Genomic DNA, 18,562 nt, shown 5'->3' with positions numbered 1-18,562 from the left:
GGTAAGAAATGAAAAGGCGCCGCTCAGAATCGGGGAGGCAATGAATAGGCGGAAAGCACTGACAAGGAAATCTGTTAAGACATCAGGGAATGACTTCCTTGGTATTAGAGGGAGGTGCAGATAGCAAGAGCTGTAGAGGATGATTGAGATTGGAATACATTAAGCAAATAGTTGAGGACGTAGGCTGAAACTGCTACTCTGTGACGTAGAGGCTGGCACAGCAAAGGAATTCCCTGGGCCGCATCAAACCAGTCAGAAGGTTGGTGACTCAAGGGAAAAAAAATATTCACAGCAGTGGTAAAAGGAGAATGTTCTTGAATGCACGGCTTTCTTACGTGATACACACTGCATTGAATTCTACCAAACAGAGGCAAAGAGAACACACACACAGTCTTCAGACGTAAAACAAACTTGGGGCATACCGCTGAGGAGTGTTATAGGAACATTACTTTTCAGTATATACAGGGTGGTCCATTGATCATGATCGGGCCAAATATCTCACGAAATAAGCGTCAAACGAAAAAACTACAAAGAACAAAACTTGTCTAGTTTGAAGGGGGAAACCAGATGGCGCTATGGTTGGCCCGCTAGACGGCGCTGCCATAGGTCAAACATATATCAACTGTGTTTTTTTAAACAGGAACCCCAATTTTTTATTACATATTCGTGTAGTACGTAAAGAAATATGAATGTTTTCGTTGGACCACTTTTTTCACTTTGTGATAGATGGCGCTGTAATAGTCACAAACATAAGGCCACAATTTTAGACGAACAGTTGGTATCAGGTAGGTTTTTTAAATTAAAATACAGAACATAGGTACGTTTGAACATTTTATTTCGGTTGTTCAAATGTGATATATAAACCTTTGTGAACTTATCATTTCTGAGAACGCATGCCGTTACAGCGTAAATACCTGTAAATGCCACATTAATGCAATAAATGCTCAAAATAATGTCCGTCAACCTCAATGCATCCAGCAATAAGTCTAACGACATTCCTCTCAGCAGCGAGTAGTTTGCCTTCCGTAATGTTCGCACATGTCTAAAAATTCTACGTGGTCTCTGTTTGTTCTACACTCCTGGAAATTGAAATAAGAACACCGTGAATTCATTGTCCCAGGAAGGGGAAACTTTATTGACACATTCCTGGGGTCAGATACATCACATGATCACACTGACAGAACCACAGGCACATAGACACAGGCAACAGGGCATGCACAATGTCGGCACTAGTACAGTGTATATCCACCTTTCGCAGCAATGCAGGCTGCTATTCTCCCATGGAGACGATCGTAGAGATGCTGGATGTAGTCCTGTGGAACGGCTTGCCATGCCATTTCCACCTGGCGCCTCAGTTGGACCAGCGTTCGTGCTGGACGTGCAGACCGCGTGAGACGACGCTTCATCCAGTCCCAAACATGCTCAATGGGGGACAGATCCGGAGATCTTGCTGGCCAGGGTAGTTGACTTACACCTTCTAGAGCACGTTGTGTGGCACGGGATACATACGGACGTGCATTGTCCTGTTGGAACAGCAAGTTCCCTTGCCGGTCTAGGAATGGTAGAACGATGGGTTCGATGACGGTTTGGATGTACCGTGCACTATTCAGTGTCCCCTCGACGATCACCAGTGGTGTACGGCCAGTGTAGGAGACCGCTCCCCACACCATGATGCCGGGTGTTGGCCCTGTGTGCCTCCGTCGTATGCAGTCCTGATTGTGGCGCTCACCTGCACGGCGCCAAACACGCATACGACCATCATTGGCACCAAGGCAGAAGCGACTCTCATCGCTGAAGACGACACGTCTCCATTCGTCCCTCCATTCACGCCTGTCGCGACACCACTGGAGGCGGGCTGCACGATGTTGGGGCGTGAGCGGAAGACGGCCTAACGGTGTGCGGGACCGTAGCCCAGCTTCATGGAGACGGTTGCGAATGGTCCTCGCCGATACCCCAGGAGCAACAGTGTCCCTAATTTGCTGGGAAGTGGCGGTGCGGTCCCCTACGGCACTGCGTAGGATCCTACGGTCTTGGCGTGCATCCGTGCGTCGCTGCGGTCCGGTCCCAGGTCGACGGGCACGTGCACCTTCCGCCGACCACTGGCGACAACATCGATGTACTGTGGAGACCTCACGCCCCACGTGTTGAGCAATTCGGCGGTACGTCCACCCGGCCTCCCGCATGCCCACTATACGCCCTCGCTCAAAGTCCGTCAACTGCACATACGGTTCACGTCCACGCTGTCGCGGCATGCTACCAGTGTTAAAGACTGCGATGGAGCTCCGTATGCCACGGCAAACTGGCTGACACTGACGGCGGCGGTGTACAAATGCTGCGCAGCTAGCGCCATTCGACGGCCAACACCGCGGTTCCTGGTGTGTCCGCTGTGCCGTGCGTGTGATCATTGCTTGTACAGCCCTCTCGCAGTGTCCGGAGCAAGTATGGTGGGTCTGACACACCGGTGTCAATGTGTTCTTTTTTCCATTTCCAGGAGTGTATATCGTGTCTCCCTGCCACTTTCGCGCAACGACGCTCTGAGCGTGTTTTTTAGGGAATTGACTAGTTTGAACCTGGGACCTGTTGCTGGTAAGGAGAAGTCAGACCACACATGACATGTAGAGTTCTGAAGAGTTCAGTGAGACTAGCGATGATATAACCAAATACTTAATGATTTCAGCGACAGCTCCACTGCACTCCCTGTAAAAGAATCTTAATACTAACTAAATGTAGTGGAAGGGGTTCAAGGCTTTCCTATTTTTAGTTAGCTGGTAAAATAACGTCGAAAAAGCAGTTAAGTTTACCATTAGAAATTTTATTCTACTCACAAAACATCGTTTATAAACTGCACTATTGATAAAAGGAAATGTTTTAATACAGGATGGTAAAAACCAACTGCGTTATACAAAAATGTGAACCAATATTCCCTGAATGGGTTTCCAAGTTCTACAACGGATCGAAGGATGACCTATGCCATATCACATCAACAATATAGGTTTAAATTAAGTTTCACAAGAGAGGAAACTATCAAAATGGTCTACAGTGACCCTCAATTATCTTTAATTACTTATCTAACTTGTCGTAAATTACAGTGGCTGATGTGGATTCTCAATAACTATATAACAGAAAAATCATCGAGTTTCAGATTTTTTACTTCAAGTGGCAAATGTGAACACCATGAGCTTTAATTGACGATCTACACTAGTATTACGTAAAGGGGATGTAACAGATGAGACTTCTGCAGTTCTGAGTGATGCCTTATGTGCTCAAAAATGCGGCATCGCGTGCGTTCATTACCTTGTCGGTGTTCGTCAGGGGCGGCGGTCAGCACAGCTCTGCTCACGTCGCCGTCTCCAAAGCAACTCCCTTCTAACTTCTCCTTACTACAATTTACCGAACTTGGTTTTAAAAAAAAACTATCTGGCTGTGTTTTCATCTGACCAATCAGGGTCTCAATGTTAACCTTAAGCTCCACCTACAAAATTTCTGTCTATCCAATGAGAAACGTTATACTTTTCGTGGTGGGGCAATGTTTTCAAGTTTGCAACGTAACAGAGAAGCGAAAAAGTCTCACGCTAAAACTTGCAGCTGGTGTGGTCCTTTTAGCGTTATCGTAAGATCTATACTGATCTTCTGGATGGTTCTATCTTTTAACATGGGCTGGGGGGTGGTCCTAACGTAACAGAGACTCGAAAAAGTCTCATGCTAAAACTTGCAGGTGGTGTAGCCCTTTTTGTGTTATCGTAAGATCTATACTGTTCTTCTGGAGGGCTCTAACTTTTAACATGGGCTGGGGGGGTGGTCCTAACGTAACAGAGACGCGAAAAAGTCTCACGCTAAAAACTTGCGGGTGGTGTGGTCTTAGCGGTTAGCTGGCGACGTGGGTGTCCCTCCCTTATCGTAGGGCCTTCTCGCTTAACACGGTTCTGTTCTCGGCTTCTGTTCTCGTTTCTTCCCTCGGAACTGCGTCTGTCTCACGGTGGGAAGGTATGACATGCATTTAGGCATTCTTCTGTTAGTCTGTGGTATTCCATTTGCTCACTCGTTACTCGTATTACTTTGGTTAATTTAATGTCACGATTTATTCGGAGCTATGTGACATACTACTGGATTTGCTTATCATGTCAGGGTTTTCATGGAAGGTGTTGGATTTGCCTGACACCTTACACATGCATTGACAATGCGCTGACGCATGTTGACAGGCGTTGTCAGTGGATCACGATAGCAAATATCCTTCAACTTTCCACACAGTAAGAAATCCGGGGACTTCAGATCCGGTGAACGTGGGGGCCATCGTATGGTGCTTCGACGACTAATCCACCTGTCATGAAATATGCTATTCAATACCGCTTCAACCGCACGCGAGCTATGTGCCGGACATCCATCATGTTGGAAGTACATCGCCATTCTGTCATGCAGTGAAACATCTTGTAGTAACATCGTTAGAACATTACGTAGGAAATCAGCATACATTGCACCATTTAGATTGCCATCGATAAAATGGGGGCCAATTATCCTTCCTCCCATAATGACACACCATAAATTAACCCGCCAAGATCGCTGATGTTCCACTTGTCGCAGCCATTGTGTATTTTCCGTTGCCCAGTACTTCGTATTATGCCTGGTTACGTTACCGCTGATGGTGAATGACGCTTCGTCGCTAAATAGAACGCGTGCAAAAAATTCTGTCATCGTCTCGTAATTTCTCTTGTGCCCACTGGCAGAACTGTACACGACGTTCAAAGTCGTCGCCATGCAATTCCTGGTGCATAGAAATATGGTACGTGTGCAATCGATGTTGCTTTAGCATTCTCAACACCGACGTTTTTGAGATTCCCGATTCTCGCGCAATTTGTCTGCTACTTATGTGCGGATTAGCAGTGACAGCAGCTAAAACACCTACTTCGGCATCATCATTTGTTGCATGTCGTGGATGACGTTTCACATGTGGCTGAACACTTCCTGTTTCCTTAAATAATGTAACTATCCGGCGAACGGTCCAGACACTTGGATGATGTAGTCCAGGACATAGATCAGCATACATAGCACACGCCCATTGGGCATTTTGATCACAATAGCCATACATTAACACGATATCGACCTTTTCCGCAATTGGTAAACGGTCCATTTTAACACGGGTCATGTATCACGAAGCAAAAACTGGCGGAATGTTCCGTAATACCACGTACTTTACGTTTGTGACTATTACAGCGCCATCTATCACAAAGCGAAAAAAGTTGTTCAACTAAAACATTCATATTTCTTTACGTACTACACGAATATGTAATAAAAATGGGGGTTCCTATTTTTAAAAAACGCAGTTGATATCCGTTTGACCTATGGCAGCGCCATCTAGTGGGCCAACCGTAGTGCCATCTGGTTTCCCCTTCAAGCTAGACGAGTTTCGTTCTTTGTAGTTTTTTCGTTTGATGCTTATTTCGTGAGATATTTGGCCCGGTCACTATCAATGGACCATCCTGTATATAAATAACGAAGAAGGTCACGTCAGAATTTCAATAACACTTTTCGCAGATGATGTTGATGTATACGGAATATAAATTTTTGGCCTAATGCAAGAAGACGTGAAAAGAACCTACTCTTTCTGCACGGAGTGGCTATTGACACTCAATATTAGCAACTAAAACGCACTGTGAAGACGTAAACAGAAAGAGCGTATTTGTATGGTTAAAAATAGCCGAACAGTCTACGGGAGCATTTACTTTCATAAAATATCCAGGACGATGCCTAGTAAGCGATCTGAATTGGAACGACGGCATAAAATCAATCGCGAGTGATGCAGATGCCGGACTAAGATTAAGTGGAAGAATTCTCAAGATATATAGTCGATTAGCAAAGGAAATGGCTTACAAACTACTGTTTTGATCAATATTGCAATATTGCTTGACAGTAAAGGATCTGTACCATGTACGATTGACAGAGGAAATAGAGAAGATCCAAAGAACAGCAGCACGTTTCGTTACGGGTTCATCTAGTAAACGCAAAAGTGTAACAAAGATAGCCAAATCCAGTTGAAAATGCTCCAAGAGAGGCGTTGTGCATCACGTTACGGTTTAGTGTTAAAGATCCGAGAGCATCCACTCCTAGAAAAGTCAAGGATTGTATAGCCTCCTCGTACGTACATCTCGTGAAAAGACGATAAAGTTAAAGTTAGTGAGGTTAGAGGCCAGTCGGAGAGTTACCACCAAACTTTTTCCTGCGTAACATATGCAACTGGAATAGGAAAAGGATGAAGTAATATTGATACACAAAGTAACCTCCGCCTCCCACCGTAAAATAGTTGCTGTATACAGATGTAGATGGAGGAGCAGCGATATAGTACCAATTTGATTCGCCATAACGCTCTCGCTCTCGTACACGTTCGCAAATCAAATGATCGTAAGTTAAAAATTAGAAGAAACATGTTGTAGGAATCTCACCGTTGAGCACGTGCACGGCGACGGTGGTGGAGGCGGCGCCGCCGGCGGCACACGTGTAGTTGCCAGAGTGCCTCTTCTGCGCGCGTTCGATGGTCAGCGTCGACACCATGGAGTCCTGTTCGTCGCTCACGTTTGTACTGCAACAGACACGGGAGTGTGATCACGGTTTCGGGCTGCGTGGACTGTGAAACTTGGTACCACCGCCGGTAATGGTGGAGGGGAGAGGTGAAGTGAGAGGGAGGTAAGGGACTTAACGCCCCCACTGTGCCTGAGCGGCCGTCCCGGCAGTCGTTACAAGGAATGCTCGCTCCAAGTTGGTCCGCTTATAGAAGCTCAGGGATTGACGCCACAGTTGTGAATGGACCGCCCGGGTCCGCCGTTACGGTGACAGTCTAGCTGTGCGACGAACTCGAGGGAGATTACTCGGAGTTCTCTCACTTGCAGGTGACACGCCTACTGTAACAGCGTACTAGATTCGTAAATCTCAAGCTGCGCATGCTGAAAGCCGTCTTTCATCTACTATCACCTCAGTACGTGAACTAAAGATCTCTCTCGAAACACTCATTTCGTTCCGACTGGACCGCTCTAAGAAGTGTTTACTTCAGGTCGAAATAGTATATCGCTTATATGCCATTTTTCTGAAGCGATCACTTCGTTTGTGTATGAATGGGATGTTGCGAGGGATGAACAGAAATATCACCAGTGTTGTTTGCTTAAACTTATGATTAAATTTGGTAATTTTTTACTCCTGAGCCCGTTTATGTCCCGACGACCACAAAACTTAAATAATGTGTATCCTGTATTCAGCCTGCAGGATTTCAGATATTTTGATAAGCACTTCGCAACATTTTAACCTGAGTGCCGTGCCATCAACACTGAAATATACCTTTCATTACAAGTATAAATACTTTATGGGACAGGTGCTACACATCCATAAAAATTTTGGCCAATAAAGCACACAGGAAACTACGTCTTGCGACGTATCTGCTGGAAATCTGTTACAGTTTCCTGAGAAAACAAAATATAGCAAATTCAATGAGTTGCAAAATTATTTCCCACCGACACGAAGATAGCGAGCACTTCTCCGTGAATAACCGGCAAGGATACGGCACCTTAAGAAGTACGACTAATTGTAAAAAATAATAGTGCCTTAATAAGTTATCGGTGTGCCGTGCATACTGTGTGTGCATCCCCGTAAAAATTACTCTTTTTTTCTCTGATGTTACCGATGTATAGAATAAAAGACCTTTTTCGCGATCTCATCTTTTGACTTATATTTTTCGCTAGTTTACGATGGAAGTGATATGTCAAACTTCCGTGCATATTGCATGATATATGAGTTGATTATGTGGGAATGTGTTGCCAACTTTTCTTTGTGTCATACTTAAGTTGCTGGACGTTGACAGGGACGTTATACAGAAATCACTTACCTTTTCTTCCGTATGCCAGATCTCAGTATATCTGGATATTTAGTGCCTATGTAGATTGAGTACTTTAGCAAAAAGAAACTCTCGTAAAATCGGAGTAAACCAGAGTTTGCAGCATTCCATCTTTATAATAATAAAAAGCGACTGGAAGTTACACGGGTAGTCTGATGGAGCCGATGACTGCAATAACTACGCTGGTGCGCAAAACTTCCGCTTGACGAGTCACGGCAATTTAACATAGGTCGATGAAACTGCTACAGTTAGCACAGGAAGTAACTGAAGACCTACAGAAATCATACTTTTATTAAAAAACAATAATTACACTGAAGTCACCACGATTTGCGATGATCCACTTTGCATTACAGAAGGCAGGGCATGGTTATTAATAGGGATTATGATCACCATGGACGGTAGTGCATACTCTGCAACGTGCTCTCACGATGGACACAAGTTTGATACAGAGTTCTAGCAGTAGCGCGTTCCATTCCACATGGCGGGAGGTGAGAACACCAAGGAACATTGTTGATCGTGATCGTTTTACGAGTAATGATCCAGGTATTAGAGCATGTGAGGCATAATGATGCATGTGCGTACTCGTACAAGTCTTTGAACACAATCTGCACTGATGGTTCAACGTTATTGTGACATGGTACTCCTTTGACATTGTGCTCCTTTTCTGGGTTGCATTCTGCTCTAACTTGACTTTTAGGGATGACAAAGCGCGTCGAAATGCGCAGGTGAAGGATTTGTTGGAACGTGAGGATATTCAGCGAATAGACTGGCCTGCCGGTTCCCCGCCACTAAAACACCATCGACCACGTGTGGGACGTACTGCAGCACGCCCACAAGCACCAACGACCATCCAGAGTTGCCAACCTTGCTGGTGAAGGAACGGAACGACCTACCACAAGCACTCCTTACCAACTTTGTGATCGTCATTGAAGTACTTAATGTCTAGGAGACTGTGACAAATAGCGATGTCTTCAGAGTAGTTATTGTCTTTGAATAAAAGTGTCATTTCTGTCCGCCTGATTATTTCTTTCACTTTTGTTACGTGTTATACGGCTGTAGTTCTTTTTACACTTAGTTCAATTTACATCGAGCTATGTTACTTCACAGTAACACATCAACTGAAAGTTACTTTTGTTCTTAGGTTTTGTAAACCATTTTATGTTCTTAAATGTTTATGTAAAATGCACTGCACGCACCTCTCAAAGATGCTTGGATGAGGAATGAAACTGTTCCACAAAATCGTTAGAAACATCTTGGTATCAAATGCAGATACAATGCAGATTCAATGCTACAATTTCTTTGTTTACCTAGCTACTGAATCCTTTGCCCCTGCATGAGGAAAAAACGCACTAACAACTAGGACAGATGTACGTCTGAGCCGGCCGTAGTGGCCCAGCGGTTCTAGGCGCTACAGTCTGGAACCGCGCGACCGCTACGGTCGCAGGTTCGAATCCTGCCTCGGGCAGGGATGTGTGTGACGTCCTTAGCTTAGTTAGGTTTAAGTAGTTCTAAGTTCTAGGGAACTGATGACCTCAACAGTGAAGTCCCCTCAGAGCCATTTGAACTATTTTTTTCTACGTCTGAAGGAGACCTTGCAACAAATAATGGCGCAGCCATATTTTCTCCCAACCAGTGCCTGCTCTATGCTCCTCTGGATTTCCGAAGAAAAACTGCACGGCTGTAAATTCTTAAGAAGGCAGAATCCCTTGTGTATTTAATAACTTTTACAATTCACCGACTATACGCGAGTGGCGCGAGCAAACTTAGATCTATTTTTGGGTCACAAACGCTTTCAGTGTCAGACGTGGAAAAATGGAAAGAATGTTGGAATGAACATTCACTAAAGAACGTCCACGTAACTGAAAACCCAACGCTTAAGATTGAAGGGTGTGTCCTTCCCCCTAGTGAACAGTGAAACTCAATCGCATCCGAGCGAGACAATGGAGATGGCACATCCTGAAGAGGTGGCGTTATGTTAAAAGTACTGCGTGTGAAAGCGGCGCTGGAGAACGTACCGAGTAAATACCTTTTGTATGTATACATGTTCTGTAATGTCATACGACGATGACAATAATAATTATAACCTATATAAATTGAAATTGTAATGCTCGTTTGATCAAATTCTGATATCTCCGAAAGTTCTTCATCGATTGATTTGACATTTTGATACAGCATTGCTTTCAAATAGAGGATTTTTTTGTGTACCTACTAGAGCGTCATCTTACAGTATATAAGCAATATATAGTAAAAAATTCCAAAAATTATTGATCGATTTGCTTCACATGTTTACATATTACTCCAATCAAAATTGGGATACGTATTCGTGATACTTTTAGTGGTACTCTGATGGAAATTTGCAAGGGCATAGTTTACAAACTTTTTAACATATTCAATATTTAAATATATTGGTAATGTATAAAATCGAAACGTTGCTACCAAAAATATCGAAAAGTTGTTGATCGATTTCTTTCAAATTCTTATGCGTTACTCTAACAAAGGTTCGGATGGACTTAGGCTACTTGTAAATATATATTAGGATACTTTTAAATATATACAATATAGCAATGTGTATGTGATATACAACAGAGAATCTTTGTTACTATAAAACTCGAAAAGCTCTTGACCATTACACTTGAAATTTTTACAGAACTCTCTAATAAACACTCATATGACATAGGCTATGATTTGTCCAAACAACAGTGAACAGGTTTCCTGTTAAAACCGACTGCGACATTGAAAATTCTCTGCTTTTCTCCGCTGTGAATATGTGACTTTTTTTCTTTTTTCTTTCTCGCAGTCAGTTTTAACTAAGGTAGTAATGCATGTAAACCATTAAAAACTTTTTAAAACAAAAACTGTATACACAACACTGTACTGCTGTTTTTTCTCGTAGTCGATTTTCACAAGAAACAGAAACATTATATTTATGGATTTCCATATTATGATGAGAATGCTACTATGGAATCTGAATCTGAATTTGCGATAACAATAAACAAAGCAAGGAAAGGATGTACACAGAAGGCGAAGAGCAAGTGGCGATAGATACGGAGAAGGATGAGATGGACAGAGAGGATGAGAAAGAGATGGGCAAAGAGCGTAGACCGGATTATGGGCAGAGATGGGGGAGGATGGGGAAATGAACGAAGAGTTGAGAAGAAGGATATGGACAGAGAGTGGACAGAGAAGCAGAATAGGACATATTTTCAGTACTCGTACCTATTTAAAAATTGCGAAATACTGCCCGTTTCGCTACTAATAATAATAACAACAGATAACAGTAATAATGTTAAAATTTTCGCATTCGGTCACTAACCAATTTCTTGAAGAATCAAACTGCTAAAATCAGATACAGCTTCTCGCCAGTAATACATCTGCTAACAGGGGCTCTTGCCCTCTCAGTCAGCTGCAAAGCCGAGCTGAAGATCTAGCTTCAGTCGCCAACACTTGTAGAAAACTGTTTGCTAGACACGCAGACGCTTTGGCGTTATAAGTCACACATATAGGGCGAGAACAACACATCTATCTAGCGCTCCCGCCAGAGGGCGGCAGCAGCAGCAGCAGCAGCGCTTCGGGGTGTCACTCCAGAGAGAGCCCCATTTCTCGGCCACGGTGTGCCGGAGATCCAGCTTTTATTTCGCGATACGCCGCGCCGACTGCTCGGACCATTCATCACCGAAATGCGTGCCATGAAAATGTAAGCCTTCCTCCCTCTCCCAGCGGCGGCCCTATCTCCTCCTTCCTTAATGGCTTCTCCTGCGCTCGCAGTTTTGAGCGACTGATGTGAAACTGTCACATTCCCTCGGGGACCGCAGTCAGTGTTTTGACCGAAGCAAATTGTGCAAGCGTTATCAGTTACTTTGAATCGGTAACACAGTCCCTATATTTCCAGTAATTTTAAAATAACTGATACACTTTACGTATTTGCTGAAACGAAACAATTTTTTGCCTGGGTCGTTTCCTTTATTACTAACTACACTTTTCAAATAGCTTATTCTACTCTCATTGGTCATTTTCAAGCACACACAACCTAAAATATTCACTGAAATGTCAATCAACTGCAATTGTAATTTTTTTCCAAACTTGGGTACTTTCAGTTCTTAGACCATTTTCAAGCGGCAGTTGAGGTGTGGAGTCCTTTCAAAAAGAAGCGGGCCAGAGCCTGGAAAACGGATACCACTAAAAGGAAGAAAGTCCGGTCCCCATAACAGCGCTTAAGTTCCATACTCACCAGTAGAGAGAGACGAGCGCACACTTACGTCAAAAAATGGCTCTGAGCACTATAGGGCTTAACATCTGTGGTCATCAGTCCCCTAGAACTTAGAACTACTTAAACCTAACTAACCTAAGGACATCACACACATCCATGCCCGAGGCAGGATTCGAACCTGCAACCGCAGCAGTCGCGCGGTTCCGGACTGAGCGCCTAGAACCGCGAGACCACCGCGGCCGGCACACTTACGTCAAGACTACACTCAGTAGCCCTGAATACGAGGAAATGGAGACCTCAAAAGTGTTAGAGCTGTCAAGATTTATTATTATGAGAGGTCCAGTGTTACTGAGATAATAAGTGTCGTTGACGCTATGAAAAAAGTGGAAACTGTGTTAAGTAGTAAGGCATAATTAATGCACTGGAAAGGACACTGTTTATTGTCAGTAGGGAGCAGAGCATGCGAGCCAAACTGTTAGCACACCCCATGCAAAATTGGTACGCCACCGCAGTCTCGGTCACTACAGGATTGATAACGTATTGTAAGCAATGGAAATAGCCACGGACAGCTAACCAATTCCAAAACAAGGAAGTGGTGGACCAGTGTCTAGACTGTTCGAGAAGTTGCGAAAAGCTTCTGGAATGCTTTTGGTCACTAAAAGGACTCTCAGGGGAAGTAGAGAGGAGGCTACACAGCCAGGGGAAACTCCTCCAATACCTTGAGAAAGTAATATAGAAATGGCAGTGAGAGTGGCAGTAGACTAGCAGATGAGTTAAGAAGTGAGAGACAGTAGAGCCGCAGTCATCACCATGTAGGGGCTGAGTGGTAGGGAACCGTTACTACAAAGTGAAATTTCGATGATGCTACAGTCAACTATGACAAGACATTACATATTCGAGGGAGGCACTGATGGTCCGAGAAGTATCCAATTTTCTAACGTCTAGTAAAGAATAACATGAGTGGGATTAAAACTCACGGTGAAAGGGTCTCAGTGATAAGATTCGCTGATGAGATTGCTGGAAGTGGAGAAGAATTACAGGATCTGTTGAATGGAATGAACACTCTAAGAGTACAGACTATCGACTGAAAGTAAATCGAAGGAATAGGAAAGTAACGAGAGGTAGTAGAAATGAGAACAGCGAGCAACTTAACATCAGAATTGATGGTCGTGAAATAAATGAAGTTAATGAATTCTGCTACCTAAGCAGCAGAATAATCTATGGCGGGCGGAGCAAGGAACTCGTATAAAGCGGACTGGCACTTACGAAAAAGGCATTCCTGACCCAGAGGTCTACTTGTGTCAAATATAGGCCTAAATCAGAGGAAGAAGTTTCTGAGAATCTACGTTTGGAGCAAGTATTGAATGGTAGCGGAACATGGACTGTGAAAAAATCGGAACGGAAGAGAGTCGAAGATTTTGGGATGTGTTCCTATTCACGAATGTTGAAAATTAGGTGGACTCGCAAGGTCTGGAAAAAGGTGGTTCTACGTAGATTAATTAGGAAGGAAAGGTATGTATGGGAAACACTGGAAAGAAGAAGGGACACGATGATAGTACATCTGTTAAGAAGTAAAGGAATAACTTCCAAAGTCCTAGAGGGAGCTGTAGAAGGCAAAATCTGTAGAGGGAAACAGAGATTGGAATAGATAACGTAGGCTGCAGTTGCTACTCTGATACCGGAAGTTTGGCACAGGACAGAAATTCGTAGCAGGCCGCGTCAAATCAGTCAGAACAATGATGACTAGAAAAATCAATAAATAAATAAGATAAAAAGTTCCGTTGAGGTTGCCTCTAGACGAAGTAACAAATAGTAATTGTACTTGCGTATGACAGAACATATACTGGCACAAGTGCCGCCCTACACTTCTCTCCTAGTGATTAATTGAGAGATTTGCACCGAGGAATAAATGTAATTTTTCTATCTGTAGGAAGCACCGAGCGCTGTCTCTCGCTTGCCTATCATTTACATTCGCGTGTTTGGTGATATCATCAGACCGAGTTGCTAGAAAAGCACTCGTCATTGATAGAAAAAGTAGTACTCAGGAACTGGAGGTTGCAAGAGTGGTTTATTTTTTATTTAATCGTATGGCTAGTGCTCCTCGCCGGGCAGGCCGTTCGCCGGCTGCCGATCTTTCAATTTGACGCCACTTCGGCGACCTGCAGTCGATGAGGATGATAGGACGATGATGAGGACAGCACAAGACCCAGGCCCTGGGTGGAGAAAATTCCCCGATCCAGCCGGGAATCGAACCTGGGCAAAGAGGACTGACAATCCGTCACACTGACTATTCAGCTACAGGGGGCGGATGCAAGAGTGGTAGAGTGTTATCACCAGAGGATAAAACTCAACTGGAAGACACCTCTGCGAGTAAGACTGAATTATTGAAAAATAAAGTCTTCTTAAATTGTATTTGCCAATGTTTGAATCATAATTCACTTTCTACCAAATTTCTACCCTCCGTTACAACAACACGTCTGCAAAATATCCTAGGAGGCTTTCTCTTTGGCACTCCGTTACAGGGAAGTTAGCAGATCTAAGATCCACAAGATCATCAGAATCCTGACTGGCACTCGTTTACAGACAGCGGAAGGAGAGCTAGAAAAAGAAAAATATCGAAAAATGGCAGAAGGATACGGAGGGGACTGCATGGATGTTGAAGTGGAGAAAGCATGGCACAAGTGATTGAGAGGACGGATGTCGTTGGTTGTTGGTCTGGAACCCCATATCGTATTACGGAAGCTAATGTTCAAGACCGACGACATATGGTATCAGCCATTTCCGCAGGAGCCGAATTGATCGTCGGAGGTGTTGACGCTGTCATTAGGAACAGATTCAAGTTTCCCAAAGTGTGCACCCAATGTGTGCCTCACAGTCTTGAACCATCACTCGGAAGTTTGTAAGGTGGGACTCTTTCCTGAAAACCTTCAGGGCTACTGTAAGGAAGGGAATGAGTTCCTGACGTGAGAGGTCACTAGGGATACCTCTTCCAACGGGGTCAAAGCGATAAAGAGTCCAGGGGAAGCAAGCAGGGTCGCCGTCGCCCCCCCCCCCCCCCAAAAAAGGCGTCCATACTAGCGCAGGAAAGGTTATGCTCTCCTTCTCTCTGCAGCGCAGGAGAATGGTGAATACGCAGCGATACTTACAAACGTTGACGACTCTTCGAAGGGGATCAAATTGAAACGATCAGTGCAGCTCGCCGATGGGTTCATTCTGATCCACGACAATGCAAGAACTCATAAAGAAAAAGCATTCAAGGAACTGTTGCAATCCTATGTCTGATCCTTAGTCACTCGTCGCAAATTTCCAACATGTCTCCCTGGGATTAAGCCATATTCGGTGATCTATAAAAGGCTTTTTGAGACAAACGATTCATTTTTGGCGAAGACGTTTAGCAGTACTTCCGGAACGGATTCACAATGCAGCCCTAGGTATTTTGCGAGAAGGTCATTCACTGCCTTTGCCGCAGTGCCTGAACTGTGTTCCAAAACTTTTGAAAGAAATGTACAATTTACTCCATTCTGTAAGTGGCCAAGCGTTCTAGGCGCTACAGTCTGGAACCGCGTGACCGCTACGGTCGCAGGTTCGAATCCTGCCTCGGGCATGGATGTGTGTGTTGTCCTAGGTTATTTAAATTTAAGTAGTTCTAAGTTCTAGGGGACTGATGACCTCAGCAGTTAAGTCCCATAGTGCTCAGAGCCATTTCAACCATTTTGAATAGCGGCCGGCTAATTCAGCAACTTTTTGGAATAATTTCAGACAGGAAAACTGTCTGGATTCGAAAGTTATTTATTTCAATAACGCTTTTCACCGTTTTGGGACATCATCAGATTGTGCAAAAGTAACTGGATGTAAGACTCATCCGTCATAATGTCATGCAGAACGAGAAGTGGACCTTAATCGCATCAGCAAACTTCGCCTTAGCAGCACAGCATAAGGCCATCCTTACAGGAGGATGAACGCGAGTCAGGGATGACTTTTGGATACTCGCTTTGAAGTCGCAAACGTATCTTGTGACATTATCTACGAACTCGCAGTCTTCGTGGGACCGTAGAGTCCACTCGTGAGTCTCTGCCGCTGTACACTGCTCACTTGCGTCTGTTGTCGGCTACAAGTGGACGCTGCTCACTCAGAAAGGAGAACGAGCACACGAGACCGCAAGTATACCCGCGGACTCGTGGCTTTCCCGTTACGTATGAAATGGTTCTGAAAGAAATACTAGTCATTCCTACTATTCGTTTATTTCACAGTTCGCCCCATTAGCTGAACGGCCAGCGCGTTGGAATGCCATGCACAGGGGCCCCAGCTGGGGTGGGAGATTTTCTTCCCTCATAGACTAGGTGTTGTGCTGTCCTCATCATTTCATCCCCATTGTCGACGCGCAAGTCGCCTAATGTGGCGTCGCACTCAATAAGACTTGCACTTGGCAGCCGAACTTCCCGCCTGGGAACTCCCGGCCACTGACGTCATACGATCATTTCCATTTATTTCACACAATCATGAATTCGGCTGTATAGCATTTTTAAAAGTGCAAGGTGAAATGTCAAGAAATTTCCGACCTGTTTAAATGACAAAACAAGTTATACAACAATATAACGGTTGACCCTTAGCAGTGACTACTATTCTGCTCATACATAACATTTATGTAAAGGCAGACAGTTACTGAACTATATGAATTAAAGTCGTCATAACTTCTGAACGATTTGCTTTAGGATGTTCAAACAGCACGGGTGGCCGTGGGGCATGATTAAAATTAGCATGCGCATGCACGGTTTTCTTTACCGACGAAGCCGACTTCCATTTGAATGGGTTCGTCAGTAAGCAAAACTGCCACATTTGGGGGACTGAGAATCCGCATTTCGCTATCGAAAAGACTCTTCACCCTTAGCGGTTGTTTGTGTTGTGTGCAAGGTACAGCCATGGAATAATCGGTAAGATATTCCTTGATAGCACGGTGACTACCGATCGGTACGTGGAGGTTTTGGAAGATGATTTCGTTCCTATTATCCCAAGTGACCCTGATTTCAATAACATATGGTTCATCCAAGAGGGAGCTCGACTCCACCGAAGCAAGAGAGTGTTTGATGGTTTGGAGGAGCTCTTTGAGGCCCGCATTCTGGCTCTGGGATACGCCGAGGCCAATGGCGTGGGCTTTGATTGGCGATGTATTAAGGAAAAGGTGTACAGCAATATCCCCAAAACCATTGCTGAGCTGAAAACAGCCATTCACAGGGTCAACGACAGCATCGATGTTCCGTCACTTCAGCTGGCCAAGCAGAATTTCGCAATTAGTCTGCGCCATATCATCGCCAGTCATGGCAGTCACATCGAACATGTCACAACCAAAAACCGAATGTCTGTAGTGACTATTACATGTTGAATAAAGGGGGTGCACGCCGTAGTTTGTAATTAATTTTCGTTTCTTATTTTCACATAGTTTAATAATTGTCACTTTGTACATAATATATTTTCGAATACGACTGGCAGTTTACTTTAATATTACATACACTGTATATATGTTCAGAGAATGTCTAAAAATTACGTTGACATATATACTCTTCCGAGGAGTTACTGTGTCTGTAATGACAGTACTAGGAAACATGTCATGTGGATGAAATGCAATCCGTAAGTGGCGATTAATTATTAAAATAAATTACAAAAATAAATGATAAGTTATACAACTCACCATTAGCCGATAAACGCAAGCTACCATGACCATATTAACAGAGAAATAGTGCCTTTTATGGCGGCTATGTAACAGTGACGTTGCTCAGTGCCCAGTTTTCGTTTGAAGGAGCATGGTGGACGTGGAATAAACAAGACCCAACCATTTTGTTCGCGCTGGACGAAATCTGTATCTTTACCGTCCGAAGTGTGAAGTATAGCGTGAAACTTATTCCAGACATCATTCTTCCTTAAATGGCACAGATTTTCAATTCTGTACTTGGAACAACTAATTTTCGTCTTACACCTTCCACAGTCTCCCAAAACGCAGGGTCGTTAAAGCCATCTCGTCCCGACAATCCGTCATTTCATCTTGTCAGTGCTACTTTACAGCAGCAAGATCGTGTAATCATCTTCCGTGCTAGCAGTAAGTCATGACTACCCTTAAACTCTTTCGTACTTCAGTAAGAGGCAACGAGTCGCCGAGTATGAAGAGACTTCAACACCCCTCTTCATAGTCGTCGAACTAAAGCGGGAACGAAGAAGTCCGTTAGCTCTGATGTAACTGCGGTGCCTTGACTTGTGAAGAATGCAGCACGAACATTAGAGTCAGTTTCTGATATCTCGTATAAACGCGATATCAGCTGTGCGTGGCACAACAGCGCTTGCTAAACGGGCCTTCTGTAAACGTGGCTCCATGCTGTGCTGCTACGGCGAAGTTTGCTGGTGTGTTTAAGATCCATCTCATACCCTGCATAACTCGATGACTGATGCGTTTTATCTCTAGTTACTTGTACACAATCTGATAATTTCCTCAA

General features: G+C 44.1%; 1 protein-coding gene across 1 annotated transcript in view; it reads right to left on the bottom strand.

The window, feature by feature from the left end:
- LOC126484880 (V-set and transmembrane domain-containing protein 2B-like) overlaps positions 1-18,562 on the bottom strand; it is a 124,416-nt gene that overhangs the window by 23,467 nt on the left and 82,387 nt on the right. Inside the window, exon 5 of the mRNA XM_050108477.1 lies at positions 6,435-6,571. Within this exon, the coding sequence (XP_049964434.1) occupies positions 6,435-6,571 (137 nt within the window). The remainder of the gene's footprint in view (positions 1-6,434; positions 6,572-18,562) is intronic.

Source organism: Schistocerca serialis, chromosome 6 (assembly GCF_023864345.2).
Source record: "Schistocerca serialis cubense isolate TAMUIC-IGC-003099 chromosome 6, iqSchSeri2.2, whole genome shotgun sequence".
NCBI lineage: Eukaryota > Metazoa > Arthropoda > Insecta > Orthoptera > Acrididae > Schistocerca > Schistocerca serialis.
This window is presented reverse-complemented; position numbering and strand designations above follow the sequence as displayed.